At 38.3% G+C, this 17,580-nt stretch overlaps 2 protein-coding genes across 2 annotated transcripts in view; one reads left to right on the top strand and one right to left on the bottom strand.

Annotated features, from left to right (window-relative positions):
* Positions 1-11,937, bottom strand: part of LOC145662377 (BTB/POZ domain-containing protein 6-A-like) — a 48,640-nt gene extending 36,703 nt beyond the window's left edge. Inside the window, exon 1 of the mRNA XM_081727893.1 lies at positions 11,797-11,937. The gene's annotated coding sequence lies outside the window, so the exon portion shown is untranslated. The remainder of the gene's footprint in view (positions 1-11,796) is intronic.
* LOC145661417 (uncharacterized) lies at positions 688-1,929 on the top strand. The gene has a single exon (XM_081726719.1). It carries the CDS (start codon positions 688-690, stop codon positions 1,927-1,929), a length of 1,242 nt encoding a protein of 413 aa, XP_081582845.1.
* Positions 11,938-17,580: the final 5,643 nt, after the last annotated feature.

Genomic DNA, 17,580 nt, shown 5'->3' with positions numbered 1-17,580 from the left:
CAAATAGGAAGGCAAAAGTGGGACTGAGATGTTAGCCCAAAGTTGAGAACCATGAATTTGTGGAAAACGCTAGGGGATTCGTAAGAGAGTCGAATCGTAAGTAGAAGACCCAAGTAAATGGTACAAGGTACGTGAAGGATGTCCCTCAGGGCATAGTGCCGCATTTGCATAGGTCCAATACTGAATTAATGAAAGAATGTAAGACGGGTAACAGTCATAGAATTGAATGAAGTGGGACTTGAGAGGAAACTCATAACTCGGCCCAAAACAACGGATCCACTGGTGTGTAAAGGACTCAGCGTTATGGACGGCTGTATAGAAGTCAAGCATAAACAAAGTGCGACATTTAAGACGGATATTGACCAGTCATAATCCTCCCATAGAAAGGGGAAGGTAAAGGGCCGGACGTGGGAGACGAAAGAATAAACCCCGCCAAATATTCCACAGAAATAAAGATTCAAACCGTTTCGCGTAGATTTCCGGTAATGGATAAATGCGAGTTCTATATCACAATTTGGAAACAACATAAATATTAACAAATTGGATCTGACGCAATAAATGAAGACGACGAAATCGCTGGGAATACAGCAGGCGACGGATCTTGGTTAAGAGTGGTGACAAAACTTCCTCATACAAAGGGGTTAGGTTTGACGTAAATGGGATACCTAAAATCCGCAAAGAGGTAACATGTGGTATTTGTGGGGTCCCGTTCAAGCATTACATAGTGCAAAAATTCTTGAGTGTGTCCCGCAGTGTTTAGTGAAAAATTCTTTTCCTCTTTTCTGTGTCCCCAAGGGGCCAGATGATGTAAGAGTAATTTACTATTGTTCTCCTTGGACTAAGTGTTATCGCAACTCGAGCCATGTGTCGCTTCCCACAGTGAATAACATTTCTGCTCTCGCCACCCCGCAGGATTACCTCATGAAATTAGACTTGAGCCAAGGCTTCTACCACATTACGCTACATCCTGCTACACGACAATATTTTGGTGTGCGTATTCAAGGCCGATTCTACCGCTTTACGCGGCTACCCATGGGTTGGTCTTTGAGCCCCCTATTCATGCAGGTGTTCACACATCGAGAATTGGTGCAGCATTTACCATCTACTGTCAAGTTTCTTCTATATTACGATGATGTGTTACTAATTGGTTCTCCTCAGGATCTGCACAGTGCGGTGGAAATTCTTCGGAAGCTACCCTGGTGCATCAATGAGAAAAAGTCAGTGCTTTCACCGGTCAAATCACTTCAATTTCTTGGTATATGGGTGGATCTTCAAGACAACTCTCTCAGTGTCGACCCCCGATATCTTCGAATAGTGCGCAGTGTACCCTGGCCTCTCATTGCCGCTTCCCGGCATGCGAGGCAAGTGCTCGCCGGTTACATCGTCTGGATTACTCCGGTAACGTCGCTTACGTTTCCCGTCGCCCATGCAGTGCTCCAGCAGGGACCTACCCAGTTCGTCAAGCAAGCCGTTGCAGCCGCAGTTTCCCGGCCTCGCCGCATTTGGGATTCTCGGCCTACCAAGGTGCATCTCTACGCAGACGCTACACCTAACAGCATCGCAGTCACCACAGAGGAGGGCCAGCCGGTCTTTATGACAGAATTTCGCCATTCTTACCCCATCTTTGTGATGGAGTACCTAGCTACAGCCATCGCCATTCTTCTTCATGCTGAAGATACTCCTTTAGTATACACGGACAACATTGCAATTATGTATTGTTTTACTCGACAGGTTTGTCGGGTACCATTTTTGTATCCCATCGCTCATATTATGTACAATAATTTCTTGTATCAAGTAACCCATGTAATGTCTGAAAAAAATAAAGCAGACGGGTTGTCGCGAGCTGGCGCTCGATTCCTTTCACGCCCACAGCCAATCAGGAATCAGCTCTCCGGCATCCAGCCTTTAAAACTGGATGACGGAGGCTGAATTCCACAGTTTGAGCTTGTGAGCCTGAGAGGAGTCAGCGACCTAGCGCGCGGCAACTTGTGATTGTCGGGAGTAGGTAAACGAAAATCATTGAATTCAAGTAGCTGGGTTTTTCGTGGATTGTAATGTAATCCTGGACAACGGGCATAGCACTTTAACACATTGAAGACACGCGCTATCTGCGTTGGAACTACCCCGGTAATAGTGACGTCATCGGCAAATACGAAGATGTTCTGGCTAAGAAAACGAGAAGGACCTGGTGGTTGTAAGGTTGCCAATTTCCTTAATAAAGGGTTTAGTGCGAGAGCGAATAGAGTAGTTGACAGACTACAGCCTTGCCGAAGACCTCGCTTTATTGGGATAAGTGGGGAAATGTCCGTTAATTTGAATTCGGAAAGTAGCTGCAGAGTATAAATTCGCAATGACTGCGCGGAAAACTAAAGGAAACTGCCAAGCTTCGAGAATCTGCATAAGAAAACTGTGGTCGAGACTGTCGTATGCCTTCTCTAATTTTACGGCTAGACCACCGGCCGGAACTTGCCGGAAATGGAAGTAGAAAAACAGATCCGCAAAGAGCGAAGGGTATACATAATATTATGTATGGAGTGAAGTGCAGCTTGAAACGGACTGGTGTTGTGAGGAATAAGAGGGCGTAAACGAGCTGTAAGGATTCTCGTGAATAATTTGACATCAGCGGGTAATAAAGAAAATGGGCCTAAAATCCTCAACCGCTTTCGCAGCACTGGATTTCGGAAAGAGGACATAATTGCCATGTTTCGACAAAAGGCTTCACCAGTTAAGAAAACATTAAATAAAGAAGTGAGATGATTGCTGAGGTATGTCCAATAGTGTTTGTAGAACTGAAGTGTCAAGCCGTCTTCCCCATTGGAGCTACGACCCCGCACTCTTCTAAGGGAACCGAAACTTTCATTCGCAGTAATCGATTACATAAGAGTCTAGCTATCGTGCTCTGAAAGTAGATGAGATACCATTGGCAGATAATCCGAGGTTTGTAAAGCATCCCTGGGACGCTCGGTCGTAAATCCGTATAATAGCGTGTAAATTCACTTAGTATTTGTGTAGCGTCACTGGTGGACGTACCGTCTCCCGGAACGGACTGAATAGCCGTAGAATGTCCTTGTCGTAAAAATAAATTGACTTGGTAAATAAAATTACTTTCATCGGGGAAACGATGATAAAAATCATCTGACAAATAGGCTTGGAGGGAATCGTCGGAATAAATCGTTTTTAAATGCTGTTTGATACTATTGATATACGCAATGTTGACTAAGCGAAGGAGGGGCTACCCGGAACTCGCGAAGTGCTCGATACAAGAATGCATGTAAATGGTGATCATCAGCACGCGCAATTTGTAAAGAAGCTAAGAATTTTCGGTTTGCAGTAAAGGGTCCACCATAAGCTTCTCTGCATACGACACCAGTAGAGGAAACGAGATAATTCTTCCCGTACCTCGTCTCTTAACATTGACTCAGTAGTGATCTTCTTATAAGAAGGGCCTGTAGAAGGTTGCAACAAAAAAGGCAATTTTATACTAATTTCGATCGCGGCATAATCTGAAAAGACAAGAGGGACTGTAAAAATATGTAGGACTGAAGAACACATCTGTAATATAGGCTCTATCGATACGACTTTTAGTAGTAATTAAGTTATATGTAAACATATGCTGTGCATTAGACACGAATAAAACACCTTTCAATTTCATAATTCGGAAAAGCTCAACCAACGAAGTACAAGGCGGGGTAGATGTTGGTGAGTCCCGGGGTGGATAATAGCATTAAAATCACCGACTAAATACTGTGCGAAATCGCTAGGGGCAATAATGATGGGATTGTAGTTGCGTAAAATTCCTACCTACCTACCGCGTCACTTCAGCTTTCACTCAAACTATTAACTACTTTAAATCGTTACATGTAAAATTATACACAAGATACTAATGATCGAGAAAAGGGATATTCCTTATGTGAGTGTAACAACGACTTACTCGAGATTTCCTTCTTTAACTCAGAAATAAGTTATACACACCTTCGTCGATGAGGAAAATATCACGAAATGTTCCTCAAGTTGAGGTTATCTCATCGTTTTTAATGATGGTCTCGATTTATATTACTATTGTTCCTCACTCTAACTTCCAATTTCCAAAGAAGATAGCAAACATTATATTCTCCTTTTTTCAATTGTATCACATTTAGTAATAGAAAGTTCTATTTGTTTCTTCCCTAAATACTTGTTTATTTTCTTATTTTTGTATGACAAATTTGTGGAAGATTACTGACGATTGTGAAATGAAGTCCATTGGAGGTTCGGAACTTTAAGTGCTCTTAATATATCTTGTTTGTGTCCCTGTCGTGTTTGGAATAAGTCGAAAGGACGTGAGGTGCCACTGGTGAACAATACCATGGTTGGGGCGAATTAAAGAAAGATTGGCAAAGCACGAAACTCATGCCAGAGACCCGGGTTCGCATCCCATCTGGGAATTATTTTTTTAATTCGAAGGTATTGTTTACATATTTGGTATTGTAACCCTGATATTTCTTCATTATTATTATTATTGAAAATCGAGACTTGGATTCATACCTTATACACCTATGAAGTTTTTGATTATTCCATTTCAAGTCTTTGTTGATATGGAACGTATCTGAAGTGGTAAATTACTTGGTACATTAATATTTCTGGCAGTAGTAGTTGTAGAAGTAGTAGAAACTTATAAGCAATTGCTGGGAAACAATAACATTTGTGTTTTCCATCAGTCGTATTTTTGACATACTAACGATATGCTTTTTGTATTGATCTACTGTTATCTAAACACGTTACGTTTCCAGATAGTACGAATCAAGGTTGATATGGCTGACGTCATCTTGTAGACGTGTTTCGTAGGTCACTGTTCTATTGCAAATACGCTAAAGAAATTCGTCTCAACACTAAGACCGAGAGAAAATGAATATTTTCCATGTCATCTTACATTGGAAGTATCAACATTACAAATGATAAAGATTTCCGTTAATTACCCAACGGGAATTGAACCCAGGACCACCGAGACGTGAAACCAACGCTTATCCCACTACTCTAAGACATCGCTGTTAAGTAATGGGGAAAACTTGGCGTTAAGTGGCATCAGCAAATTGCACACGTTTACGATTTCAATATTGCAAAACTCTTGTTTCGATCATAATAAAATAGAAAGTGCTTTGTAGAAACAGTAGATAAGAGAATTCAAATCTAGATTGTCAAAGTAAATTGTTGAAAATGAGCAACAAAAGTAGTATTAGTGGATGTTGTTGCATCATTTAGATTCGAGAAAGTAGATATATGCCGGCTAGGCTAAAGGAGACGCTTATATATATCTCTTCGGGTATTTCTTTATCATCATATTCTTTTACGAACCATTAATATACATTGCAGATTGTCGAGTTCAACATTTTATCCAGTCTACTCGATATTGGGGAAATCAAAATCTTTAACCGTTGGCCCGAAAAGGCGTGACGTGTGGTCCGCGCACTCAAACGTAATTTTATACATATTTTCTGTTTATTACGTTATTTTGTATGGACGTTTTATTTTTGTTCAATGTAGAAAAAGAAAACTTATAATGTAAACAACCTGAAACTCAAGCTACCCCACACCGAAGGCATCGATGGACCAGCGATGGGGAACTAGGGACTTCTCGGCAAAAATTGGATGCACCACAGCGACGATTCGCTGCGGCCCGACTTCCGTTTTGAAAATTATACCACCAGCGGCAGGTGCGAGACGAAACGCCAATGAAGCACGAAATTAGTCACTCAAAAAATGTCAACCCGGAGTGGATGCAAACGACAAACCCTACAATCAGTCGGCGGGTGTTCTTCCGACTTCGCCACGGAGGTGATAAAAAAGACGTCGCATGTAGAGAGATAAATCGTCAAGGTGTTTTTAATTTGGTCAATCAGAGTGTTATGTAAGGTAAATATCCTGAGAATCGAGCCATTGGCTTTAACAATGCAAGGAAAACTAAAATAGTTTTGAAATAACCACAACATTTGTCTTAACGAGGTCGATTATAGAAAAAATGTTAAAACAAGGATATTTTCAAATTGGCCACTTTTCCATATACATTCCAACAGAGTAAAGTTTTAAATTCATATTAACAACTTTTAAAAGTGATACAACTACTAAACCTCAGTTTTTGATATTTATCTTTTACAAAAAACGATAAGGTTTTGAAAAAAATATTTTTGGAAGGACACTGCTTTCATTTTTTAATTGTGGACGGCAACATGATGCCCAACTGGGCAAGTGGCTCGATGGATTCATAACAACGTTCGGCATTCGACCTAGAGAGACCATATTCATTACATTTTTTAGTTTTGTATGGTATGCAGATTCTCTTTCGTAGAAAACCTTTTTTGTATATCTTAGGTTGGGTTGGTCTTGGGTAGCTTAGATCTTAGATTTTAGCTTTGCTTGGATTGTAACAGCAATTGGCTTGAATTTTAGGTTGTTTACATTAAGGAGCAATCTGATTGGCCAAATTAAAATAACTTACATGCGACGTCTCCTTCATCGCCGCCGTGGTGAAGTCGAAAGAACACCCAACTACTGATCATAAGCTTGATGGTTCGCGCCCACTCCAGGGTACTTTTTAAGTGTTTTTAAGACACACTTTAATGTAAACAAATCACGCATATAGGAGATTTAACATATATATTGGGTGAGTAATTTTGTGGTTCATTGGCTCTCATCGAACCTCTCTCGCTGGTGGTATAATTTTCAAAACGGAAGTCGGGCCGCAGCGAATCGTCGCTGTGGTGCATCCAATTTTTGCCGCAAGGTCGCTAGTTCCCTATCGCTAGTCCACCAACGCTTTCGGCGTGGGGTAGCTTGAGTTTCAGGTTGTTTACATTATAAGTTTTCTTTTTCTACATTGAACAAAAACAAAACGTCCATACAAAACAATGTAATAAACAGAAAATATGTATAAAAAGTACGTTTGAGTGCGCGGACCACACACCATGCCTTTGCGGGCCAACGGTTATAGATTTTTATTTCTCCAATATCGAGTAGACTGGATAAAATGTTGAACTCGACAATCTGCAATGTATATTAATGGCTCGTGAAAGAATATAATTATAAAGAAATACCCGAAGAGATAAATATACCTAGGTATAACCGTTCTCTTTAGCCTAGCCGGCATAATCGTGAGGCGTAAAACTTAGATTTCATTTCATTTCATTTCCGAAAAGATACATTTCAACTATATTTTCACGTAACATTTAGCCTCGATGCTCAAGCAGGGTGTTAAACTTCCTCATATCTAAATACTGCAATAACATCCAATGATACTACTTCTATCACTCATTTTCAACAATTTACTTTGACAATTTAGATTTCAATTCTCTTGATTATTGTTTCTACATAACACTTTCTACTTTATTATGACAAAAACAAGAGTTTTGCAACATTAGAATTGTTGCCCCCTTAATTAACAGCGATGTCTTAGAGTAGTGGGATAAGCGTTGGTTTCACATCTCGTTGGTCCAGGGTTCTATTCCCGTTAGATAATTAACGATAAAGTTTTTATCATTTGTAATATTGACATTTGTAATATAACAGATAATATTCAATTTCTCTTGGTCGTAGTGTTGAGATTAGTTTTTCAGTGCATTCGCAATTGAAAGGTGAACTGCGAAACACAACTACAAGATGATGTCAGCCATATCAATCTTGATTCCAAGAGACGAGTTGAGACAGGATTTTCCTGACAAAATTCGAGTCGAGACTCAACTCTTCCAATAGAAAAATATACATTTTTCGAGTCGAGACATCACTTTTACAGCACATTTTCGAGACGAGACAGCCACAAATCTTGTCTTGTGCGTATCCCTATTTCCCAGCAATTGCTTATAAGTTTCTACTACTTCTTCTACTACTACAACTGCTATAAATATTAATGTTCAATGCAATTCACCATTTCAGATATGTTGCATATACCTTGAACAAAAAAGCTTGAAATTCAATCAAAAACTTAATAAAATATAAAATATCTAGCCAAGTTTCGACTTTCCAATAATAATAATAATAATAATAATAATAATAATAATAATAATAATAATAATAATAATAATAATAATAATAATAATAAAGGAATAGCAGAATTACAATTCCAATTACGTATACAACTCCTTCCAATAAAGAAAAAATAATTGCCACAACGGGATTCGAACCCGGGTGTGTCATACGAGTTCCATGATTTACCACTCGACTACAGATTCCTCACACCAAAGATAAAAAAATAAACTAGTAGTTACAGAAGACAAAAATAGAACTTTCTATTTCTACAGGAGTTGATACAATTCAAGAATTAGAAAAATGTCTGCCGTCTTTTCTTTGCAAATTACAAGTTAAAGTGAGCAAGAATATTAATGTAAATCGGAACCATTGTTAAAACCAATGAGGTAGACTCAACTTGAAGAATGTTTCGTGATATTTTCCTCATTGTCGAAGGTCTATATAACTTGTTTTCGAGTTAGAAGGAAATCTCGAGTAAGTCATTGTGACACGTAACCAACGCATCCTTATACGATCATTAATATCTTGTGTATAGTCTTACATGCAACGACATTAACTAGCTAATAGTTTGGGTGGAAGCCGAAGTGACGCGGTAGGTAAATGGTTAGCGCATTAAACTTCTATTCGGTGGACCCGGGTTCAAATCCCGGCCAGATTGAAGCTTTCTCAAATGTTTCAATTTCAATTTCCGCACGTACTCAGTGTGACAAGCAAAATCTTCTCTGCAGAAACAAAAAGGTGTTGGAATGAGGAGAATTGGAGAAGGCTGGTCAATTGAGGTAATGATTTACAAACTTATTTCGAGCAGTTGTTCTAGATTTGATAGGCTATTTTCATCTACTTTCAAGCATTTTCTAATTTATGCGTTGTCAGTATTTTTATTTCTTTGTACATACAGTATATAACGGAATAATACATTAGATACACAGCAATATTGAAATTAATATATGTTGCTCATTGGACAACACGATCCGAACCATAAAGATTTATGTTAGAATGAAGGACTGTTTCGTACAATTTGACATGCATAAACACCTGGATTAAGCTACGAACTGTTGTCAGTGCCGAGAAAATTTTCCTGTAAGTTGGGTTGCATCTGTCTAGGCGTTCTCAATACTGCAAATGATCTGGACTCCAAGTAAGGATTTAGAGCACTTAGGGGGGAGATACTTTTGCCAGTGGCTGTACGATGAAAAGATAAACTGTGAACGTTAAATTAGTTTATACGTGCTATATCAACTTTCATTATTAATGTTACAGGGCTACCGCCGGTAGACCCCGGTTCCACATAAAATACGCCACTGGTGAAGTGATGACGCGGGAGGAAACGGGACAATCCAGAGAAACCCACGGACGTAGGCCTATTGTCCAACACAAACTCGTGTAGGCAGGAATCAAACCAGGGACTCCTCGCGCTCTGCCACTGAGCCATCGTGCCCCCTCTTAATCAATTCTGTAAAAAATCATTACCCATAAACACATTTATTTAAAAGTGTAATTTGAAACGGATACAGAAACTAAGGAATAGTGAAAACTTACCTAGCTTCGTTTATCATATATTCATTTATTTACTTCTAAAATAGAAACACGGGGGATAATATTTTGATGATGCATTGAAACAAATATGTATGCAATTTCGATCCTTTCTAAAGCAAATGAGTAAGCCATTGGTGGAGTATTCAATTTCAGAATCAAGACATAGAACGACTGTTTCACGTAAACTCTGAATCACACTTATTTTTCTCGAGCATCCAACCCTGGTGTGGTGTCCCATGCCGTAAACGCGATTACAAAATGCGTACGAGAAAGCTCCAAATCACGCATGAACTTCCGCAACACTGCCAAATTTATTGACCTCCGATGAGTGTTGTCCGCCTTAAACCTCCTTTACGTTCCCTACACACTTGCCCTCCCCCCCCCAAAAAAAAACGTGAACATACATCAGGTGTTATTAAATTCCGAAATTGTAAAGTACACAAAGAAACTTTTCTTACTTTTATCCTTTATAATAATTTGAATATGGACTCACAAACAGCCAACGATTCGGAATTCTACAGTAGATTCTCCTCGTCTTTGATAAAATATGTTATTCTTTTGTATGTGCCCGAGAAGCGGAACAAATCCATCCTACTTCGCTGGGAGTGAGTATATCAGCACAGCCACAAAGCTTAGTATTGGCTGAGACCGATTTCCTCTTCTCCCGCGATCCCGTTAGCCTACAGTAACATATTTTTTTTTTCCGTCACGAAAAATATGACGGACTAGTGTGCAAAAGCAAACGTTTAAAGAGATGCTCTATGAAGCAGGGAATTGCTTGAAAGAGCCTACCCAGAACACGTAAACACAGGGTAGATTAGATTAGACGACTTACACTATGTTGCCAAACCTCTCATAAACATACATATATCAAGGTTCCAAAATTCATACTAAAGTAACTATGTATTTCTTTCCTCGGTTGCTCATCATTTATATACAGGAATAAATGTCCATATTTTTAATTAATTATTTTTCTACAATACAGAGCCGTCCCTGAACACTGATCTCACCTCGGAAACTGTATCTGTTTCTATTTATTAAAAAAAAAAAAAATACTTAGTCTCGTTTCGTGGACAACCCAGAGCCCACAAATGTTTTATTTGCGTTGCCACTTTTGTGCACAAGGATTCGAAAGAGCTTTGATAGGGTTGCCAACTGACCGGTTTTTCACCGGCCTGGACGGAAATATTGCTGTTATTTTTTTTTTTTTTTTAGCCGGTGACCGGTACATACTTCTTACCAACCCCTTTATGACTTTTTTTTTTTTTAATTTGTATCTAGTTCGAAGCATAGATTTAAAAAGTAACTTTCATTCTGTAAATCCAAAACTGTCACCTTTCACCATCTATCAACGATTAATATATTTTATTCTTTTGTTTACATAATTTTAAAGAGATGGCAGGGACTGTATTATAGAAAATTTGAAATTAACTTGTAAGGAAATTCATACATTTATTGAGAGTGAAAAAGGACTTCTTAAAGCGATTTCCTGTAGTTGAAGTTTAAAGGGTCAATTTCATTTTGTAAACCCAAAAGTGTCACGTAAAGATTAATATACTTTTATTCATCTGTTTCGATAATTTTAAAAAAATGGCAGTTGCTGGTAAATATAATAAAATGATCAATGCCGATTTCTGTTTCTCATTTGAGTTGAGTTGATTTTGAGTTTAATGTCCCGTTCAGCAGTGAGGCTATATGAGACGTGGACCTACTGATTAACGTGGAATCCGAACCACATGAGCTCCCGCCGGGAATCGAACACAGGCCTCCCACGCCAAAGGCAGTACGCTAACCGCTTAGCCACGGAGGAGCTCTCAGTTTCTCATTTATAGCACAATTAAGCTTATTAGTGAATGTACTAGGGATATGCAGAATACACGTGCTAATGCACTTTCGTTTACGGTAGTAGGGCTATATTTCCTTTCCATGGATGGATCCGAACAGATACTTTACACTTAGACCTATATTATAGGGAATTTTGAGGGGGTGCCGGTTTTTTTTTTATTGTCTAGAGTTGGCAATCCTTATTATGCATTATTCTTATAAACACCGGAATTCTGCCAGCAGGCAGATTCAGGCTGGTTTGTTTTGTTCATGACTCTTAACAAAATTATTTGTACTCTGTCAACAGTACATTTACCTGGATAGGAGTGCGCAAGACTATTAATAGCCAGTTCTTTGACAACGTAGGTACAGTACGTTTTCGTTTATCATTAAAATACACATGTTACAGAAACCGTGACTTATACTGAAACCACTACTTACCCTTATTTTGGTTATGCCAACTGCTTGAATATAATTTACTCCTGGAATTCGCGATGAGGATAATCACAAAACTTTTCTTATTCTTTTACGTGTCGTGCTCACTTGTTTCCCTTCAATCACAAGCACAACGCCTCACACCGCCTACACAACACGGACTTTGCCAAGGCCATCAAAGAAAATATCACGTGACACCAAGTAGACATAATTCGCGTCTTTTCTCTTTCTTTCTCTCTCTATCTATCTCACACATTTGTCATTGTGAGAAACGGGAAATTCCCGGTTTAACAAACTTAAGTATTGTTTTCGTACTGTATACTAGGGATGGCCAAAAATTTTCGGGTTCAGATCTTGCCGGATCCGGAACTAGATCCGGATCTCGGATCCAAACCTCAGATCCTGATCCGAAATTCGGATCTCGGATCTGGATCAAAGTGACCAGAACTTTTACTTTCAAAAACGGGACGGATACGAATCGGCGAAGGGCGGGGGGGGGGGTGACTTCCACATTGCATTTTGGGACTCAGCAGTGTTTTCAATTTACAAAATACACAAGAAAGAATGATAACACAGCGTTTCTAACTTAAGTACTACCCAAAAATACTTTTAACTACTTCAACACTCAGAATTTCCACTCAATTCCCACTTGAACCACAGAACACTCAATTTTCATTTGAATATTCAGAAGTTCTAGACACGGCTGAACCTTCCCAATGAGTGTTGGTACGGAAGAGTGTAGAATTAGCATTGACCATTTATATTTTGAATAATAATTACGGGACACCAGGGTCATGTTTCCTTAAAAACGGGACATTTAGGCGTCCCGTTTGAGAATCAGAAAAAAAACGGGACAACGGTTTAAAATAAGGGACTGTCCCGGCTAAAACGGGACGTCTGGTCACCTTGATCTGGATCCGAAATTCTGATCTCGGATCTGGGTCTGGATCTCGGATCTGGATCCAAAATTCTGATCTCGGATCTGGGTCCGGATCTCGGATCTGGATCCGAAATTCTGATCTCGGATCTGGATCCGAAATTCGAATCTCAGATCTTGATTCGTATCCAAACCTACATCTGAAATTGTGATGAGAAAATTGAATATCTAAAATTCGTCAAAACTTTTTTCGGATTGACTAATATAGTAGATTGCTGTGCTTTTAAATGTTTCCATAACATGTTTGTACTACCTTTGTTCTTTATTTTATTTTAACCTTGCAATATTTACATGTTGCACTTTCTGTCGAAGTCTCTTTAGTAAAATGTTTCCAAGTTTGACTTGTTCCCATTTCAGAGTATACTGAATTGTCTGAAAACTGATGTAAATCGTAACAAATTCTTCTGTTTAGCTCCCCTTCGTAACTTAATGTTAGCTTCACATTGAAAATATTTATTTTATTCTTAGAAAATAAACTTTATTTTCTCATATACAAATGAGATATCTCTTAGATAAGGCCCTTCTAATCGTAGGAATACTAGACAAAACAAACTCTTTATTGATAGTAATTTCTGACTCGCTAGAGTCCAACCATTAACAAATGTAATAATGAATACTATATACAAATATATATATATATATATATATATATATATATATATATATATATATATATAAGTAGTAGGCCCCGACGTTGGCGCGAATGACTCATCCTCACTCTCTTTTACGACCGGTATTTTTGAACTTCGTTCCCTTTTACGGCTAAGATGAGTGCTTTGGTACCTCGATTCTGATTGGCTGAGAGAGGTCACGTGACTTTAGGACCCGCCCACGCGGGAAATTCAAATTGTCAGGTCACGTGGTATGACGTGATGAGTCACCCCACGGGGAAATCCCTCACCAGGATTTTTGAAATTTGTTCCCTTTTACAGGTAAGATGAGTGCTTTGATACCTCATTCTGATTGGTTGACAGCTGTCACGTGATCTTAGACCCTGCGATATTTGAAATTCGTTCCCTTTTACGGGTAAGATGAATGCTTTGGTACCACGATGCTGATTGGTTGATAGAGGTCATGTGATTTTAGGCTCAGGGATTTTTTTAAAAGTTCGTTCCCTTTTACGGGTAAGATGAGTGGTTTGGTACCTTGAATTTGATTGGTTGATAGTGGTCACATGATCTTAGACCCTGGGTTTTGAAATTTGGGTATCCTCTTTGATGAGTACTTTGGTACTACGATACTGATTGGCTGACAGAGGTTACATTATCTTAGACCCGCTACACGCTGAACAGGTCACATGGTATGACGTCATGTTTTACCCTTGCGGGGAAATCCATCATTAATTCGTTTCCTTTTACGGGTAAGATGAGTGCTTTGGTACCTTGATTCTGATTGGCTGATAGAGGTCACGTGATTTTAGGTCCTAGGATTTTTGAAATTAGGGTGTCCTTTCTGATGTATACTTTGGTACCTCGATTCTGATTGGTTGATAGAGGTCACATGATTTTAGACCCGCCACACGGTGAACAGGTTACATGGAAACCCCTCACTCATTTGTTTCCTTTTACAGGTAAGATGAATGTTTTGGTACATCAATTTTGATTGGTTGATAGAAGTCACATGATCTTAGCCCCCCCCCCCAGCCCATGCGAGAAATTCAGAGTGCTATGACGTCGATTCACCCTAGACCGGGATTTTAGAATTTTGTTCCCTTTTTATGGTTATCCTTAAAGTTCCCATGGAGGGTTCAACCCCCTCCTTAAATAACCCTTTTTTTGGTATCATGATATTGTACTGAAGTTTACATTAAATACTATCGTTCTCTTTGACAGATAAGATGATTACCAGCTTTCTTACGTTTTTAAACAATGGTGAAAGAGGGGTCCATCCTTGTCGCTTGTAGATTTCTTATAACACATTGTTGTGAGTTTAAGCGATTTTTTAAACGCTCAGTAAGCGCTTCATTAATGGAAACAGTGTTGCCAGATTTTTTCTTACCTAAACTGCTCCGATTCTTTTCGAAACGGTTCCGCAGGGTGTAAGAAATTTTAAACTAAAAATTTTTTCGAACTAAAAAATTTGTAACTAAAAAATTTTAAACAAAAAGTTTCAAACAAAAAATTTTCGAACTAAAAATTTTAAAACAAAAATTTCAAAAAAAAATTTCGAACTAAAAAATTTGAAACTAAAAAATTTGAAACTAAAAAATTTCAAAAAAAATTTCGAACTAAAAAGATTGAAGCAAAATTTTGTCGAACTAAAACATTTTTTAAAAATAAAAGTTTCGAACTAAAGATGTAAATCACATCTAAAAATTTTCAAATCAAACCTTTTTTCGAACTAAACTTTTAAAATTTTCGAACTAGAAATTTAAACCAAGTTTTAGAAAACTAAAAAGAAAAATCCTAAGAAATGTTTTTCCAGGAATCAAACTCAGGTCTTTCAAACCAAAGACGTGTATCCTAACCGCTTAGCTATGAATGAATTCGGTTTTAATCGTGCTTGGTGGGATTCGAACCATGGTTCTTGAAAATGATACACTTATACTTTAAGATAATAAATCTGGCAATGTAACGTGGATTAAAATAAAATGCTGATAGACTTCTTTGTGTGTTGACATAGAAGCACATATGATTGAAAATGCAAACGTCAGCGGATGTTGTATCGTATTACTTTAGTTTTACTACGAACGTGTCAGCATGATTCATAATAAATGCAAACATTGACATTTTCTTACGGACTATGAGGAAAATGAAATGTCGTCACAATGTACGACAGGTAGTGACATGATCCTGACAGAAAGCATTTTGGGATGATGTCACGATCAGAACTGCGATACTAGATGTTGTAACTATTGAGAAACTTGAATGACGTCACGATCGATTGTTACACATCGTTTTGGTTCGTGATTCATGATAAAAGCAGCGTTTTGATTGGTTCGTTGTGATGTCATTTTATAAATTTCCTCGTTTCTGATTGGTTGATGATGACATCGTTTTCACAACGACCTAAATAAAAATCTAAATTTCATTTTTCAAATCCTACATCGCTCTCAACTATCGAGTGAGAAGGTCTACTTTTAAAAGTGTTTTCATTTAAGCTTCATTGCACCGACTTTTTGTTCATTGAATTTGAGGTAAGTTCAGTGAGATTTTATTTTTCACACAAGATTCGAAAATCATTTTTATTTCATATTTGTGGGCGGATCACTAATACACTGTTTTACTTTTAGTACGGAATATTTACGCTATGTGGAATTAGTCGAATGGGAAAGTGGGAGTACCTGAATAAACACACGAGATCGAACCCACACATTAAAACTAAGCACGAGAAATGATATGGTTTAGCGTCCCTTCAGCTTAATGTTGAATCTGAGCGTCCGTCGGGAATTGAACCATGGCTAAAAATATGTGCGCTTGGCTTTGAAAAGAATGCATTCAAAATTTCGAAAACAACACCTGAGAATAATATGGTTCGATTCCTTTGAAAACATTGTTTTAGTTTAGCGTCCCCTTCAGCTTAACGTGATATTCGAACAACCGCCCGGGATTGAACCAGGGCCAGAGGTGTGTACGTCAACCACTTAGCTTAGTTTTGAAAATAATGTATGATAACGCATGAGAATATTAAATTTCAGAAATAACGCATGAGAATAATAAATTTCAGAAAAGGTTTGACAGCGCCCCGACGTGGAAAGCAAACCCACCGAGGATTGAACCAGGGCCTTCCACGCTAGAAGCATCTACGCTAACCGGTTATAAAAAGAGTGCATGAATATTTGGTTAAAAGTTTTACGCTATACAGATTTTGTTTTGACAATTACGTATGCGTAACGATAATGCTTGGTGGTTCTCTTCAATTTGCAAACGCATCATTTAAAGGTCGTTGTGAGTGGAAAAATGCTTACGCGTATTTTATCACATCTCAGCACTGTTGAAACATTCATTCATTTCATACATTCTTTTTATCACTATAGAATGGTAGGTCAGTTAAATGCTGATGCAATGGTCTCGAGTTTGACAGCAATAAAACAATCATTTCAGTAACATAATTATTTTTTAACTTTGATTTCTAGTACGTGTGCTTTAATAATGGGATTCTGAACGTCACCGCCAGGGAATCAAACTCAGGACCTTTACATGAGTTGCTTAGTTAAAAATTTATCATAAACATTATGATTTCCTGTTTATTTGATGATTAAGATTTTTCTTTCTTCTTTTCTTTTGTAGTAAACTCACACTGCTCAATTCCTTTTTTTTCCCATTACATATTTTACCGTACCTGTTTGTTTGTTTTCCCCTTTTCTAACAATGGCCGAATCGGGTTTTACTGTTCGTAACGAAATCACTCGTCATTATAGACGATTTAACATTGAGGGCAGAATGCTCGAAATTCAATTTAATGCACCACCCGTAGGAACCGATATTATCCAATACGTACATAATAGTTTCCAAGCGATGCTGAACCATTTATTAGCCAATGTCGACGATGAGGCGATGGTTGGTTTATCGGTAATATCACCACGCAATACCAATAAGCCATTTTGCGTGAGTTTTCGCCAAGCCCGAAACCTGACATTGGAAACGATGTGGGCCTCCTTTGAAAGAGTTTTACAAAGTAACAATGCATTTCTTCTTCACGAACCATTCACCGTTCATTTCCATCGTGTGGATATTCCACGTGGCTATGGCGGTTTACGGCGAGGCGTACTGGAGAACGAAGAGTTATTACGTAACAAGCGAGGGATTGTACGAGTAAAAAATCAAGATTCAAGGTGCTTGGCGTACGCCCTTGTTATTGCTATTGGCCTGAAGGCATACAAGAATGTAGATGTGCAACGTTATTGGCAATAT

This window comes from Thermobia domestica, chromosome 10 (genome assembly GCF_964235325.1).
Source record: "Thermobia domestica chromosome 10, izTheDome1.hap1.1, whole genome shotgun sequence".
Classification (NCBI taxonomy): Eukaryota; Metazoa; Arthropoda; class Insecta; order Zygentoma; family Lepismatidae; genus Thermobia; species Thermobia domestica.
Note: the sequence above shows the minus strand (reverse complement) of the source record. Positions and strands in the feature narration are given on the sequence as shown.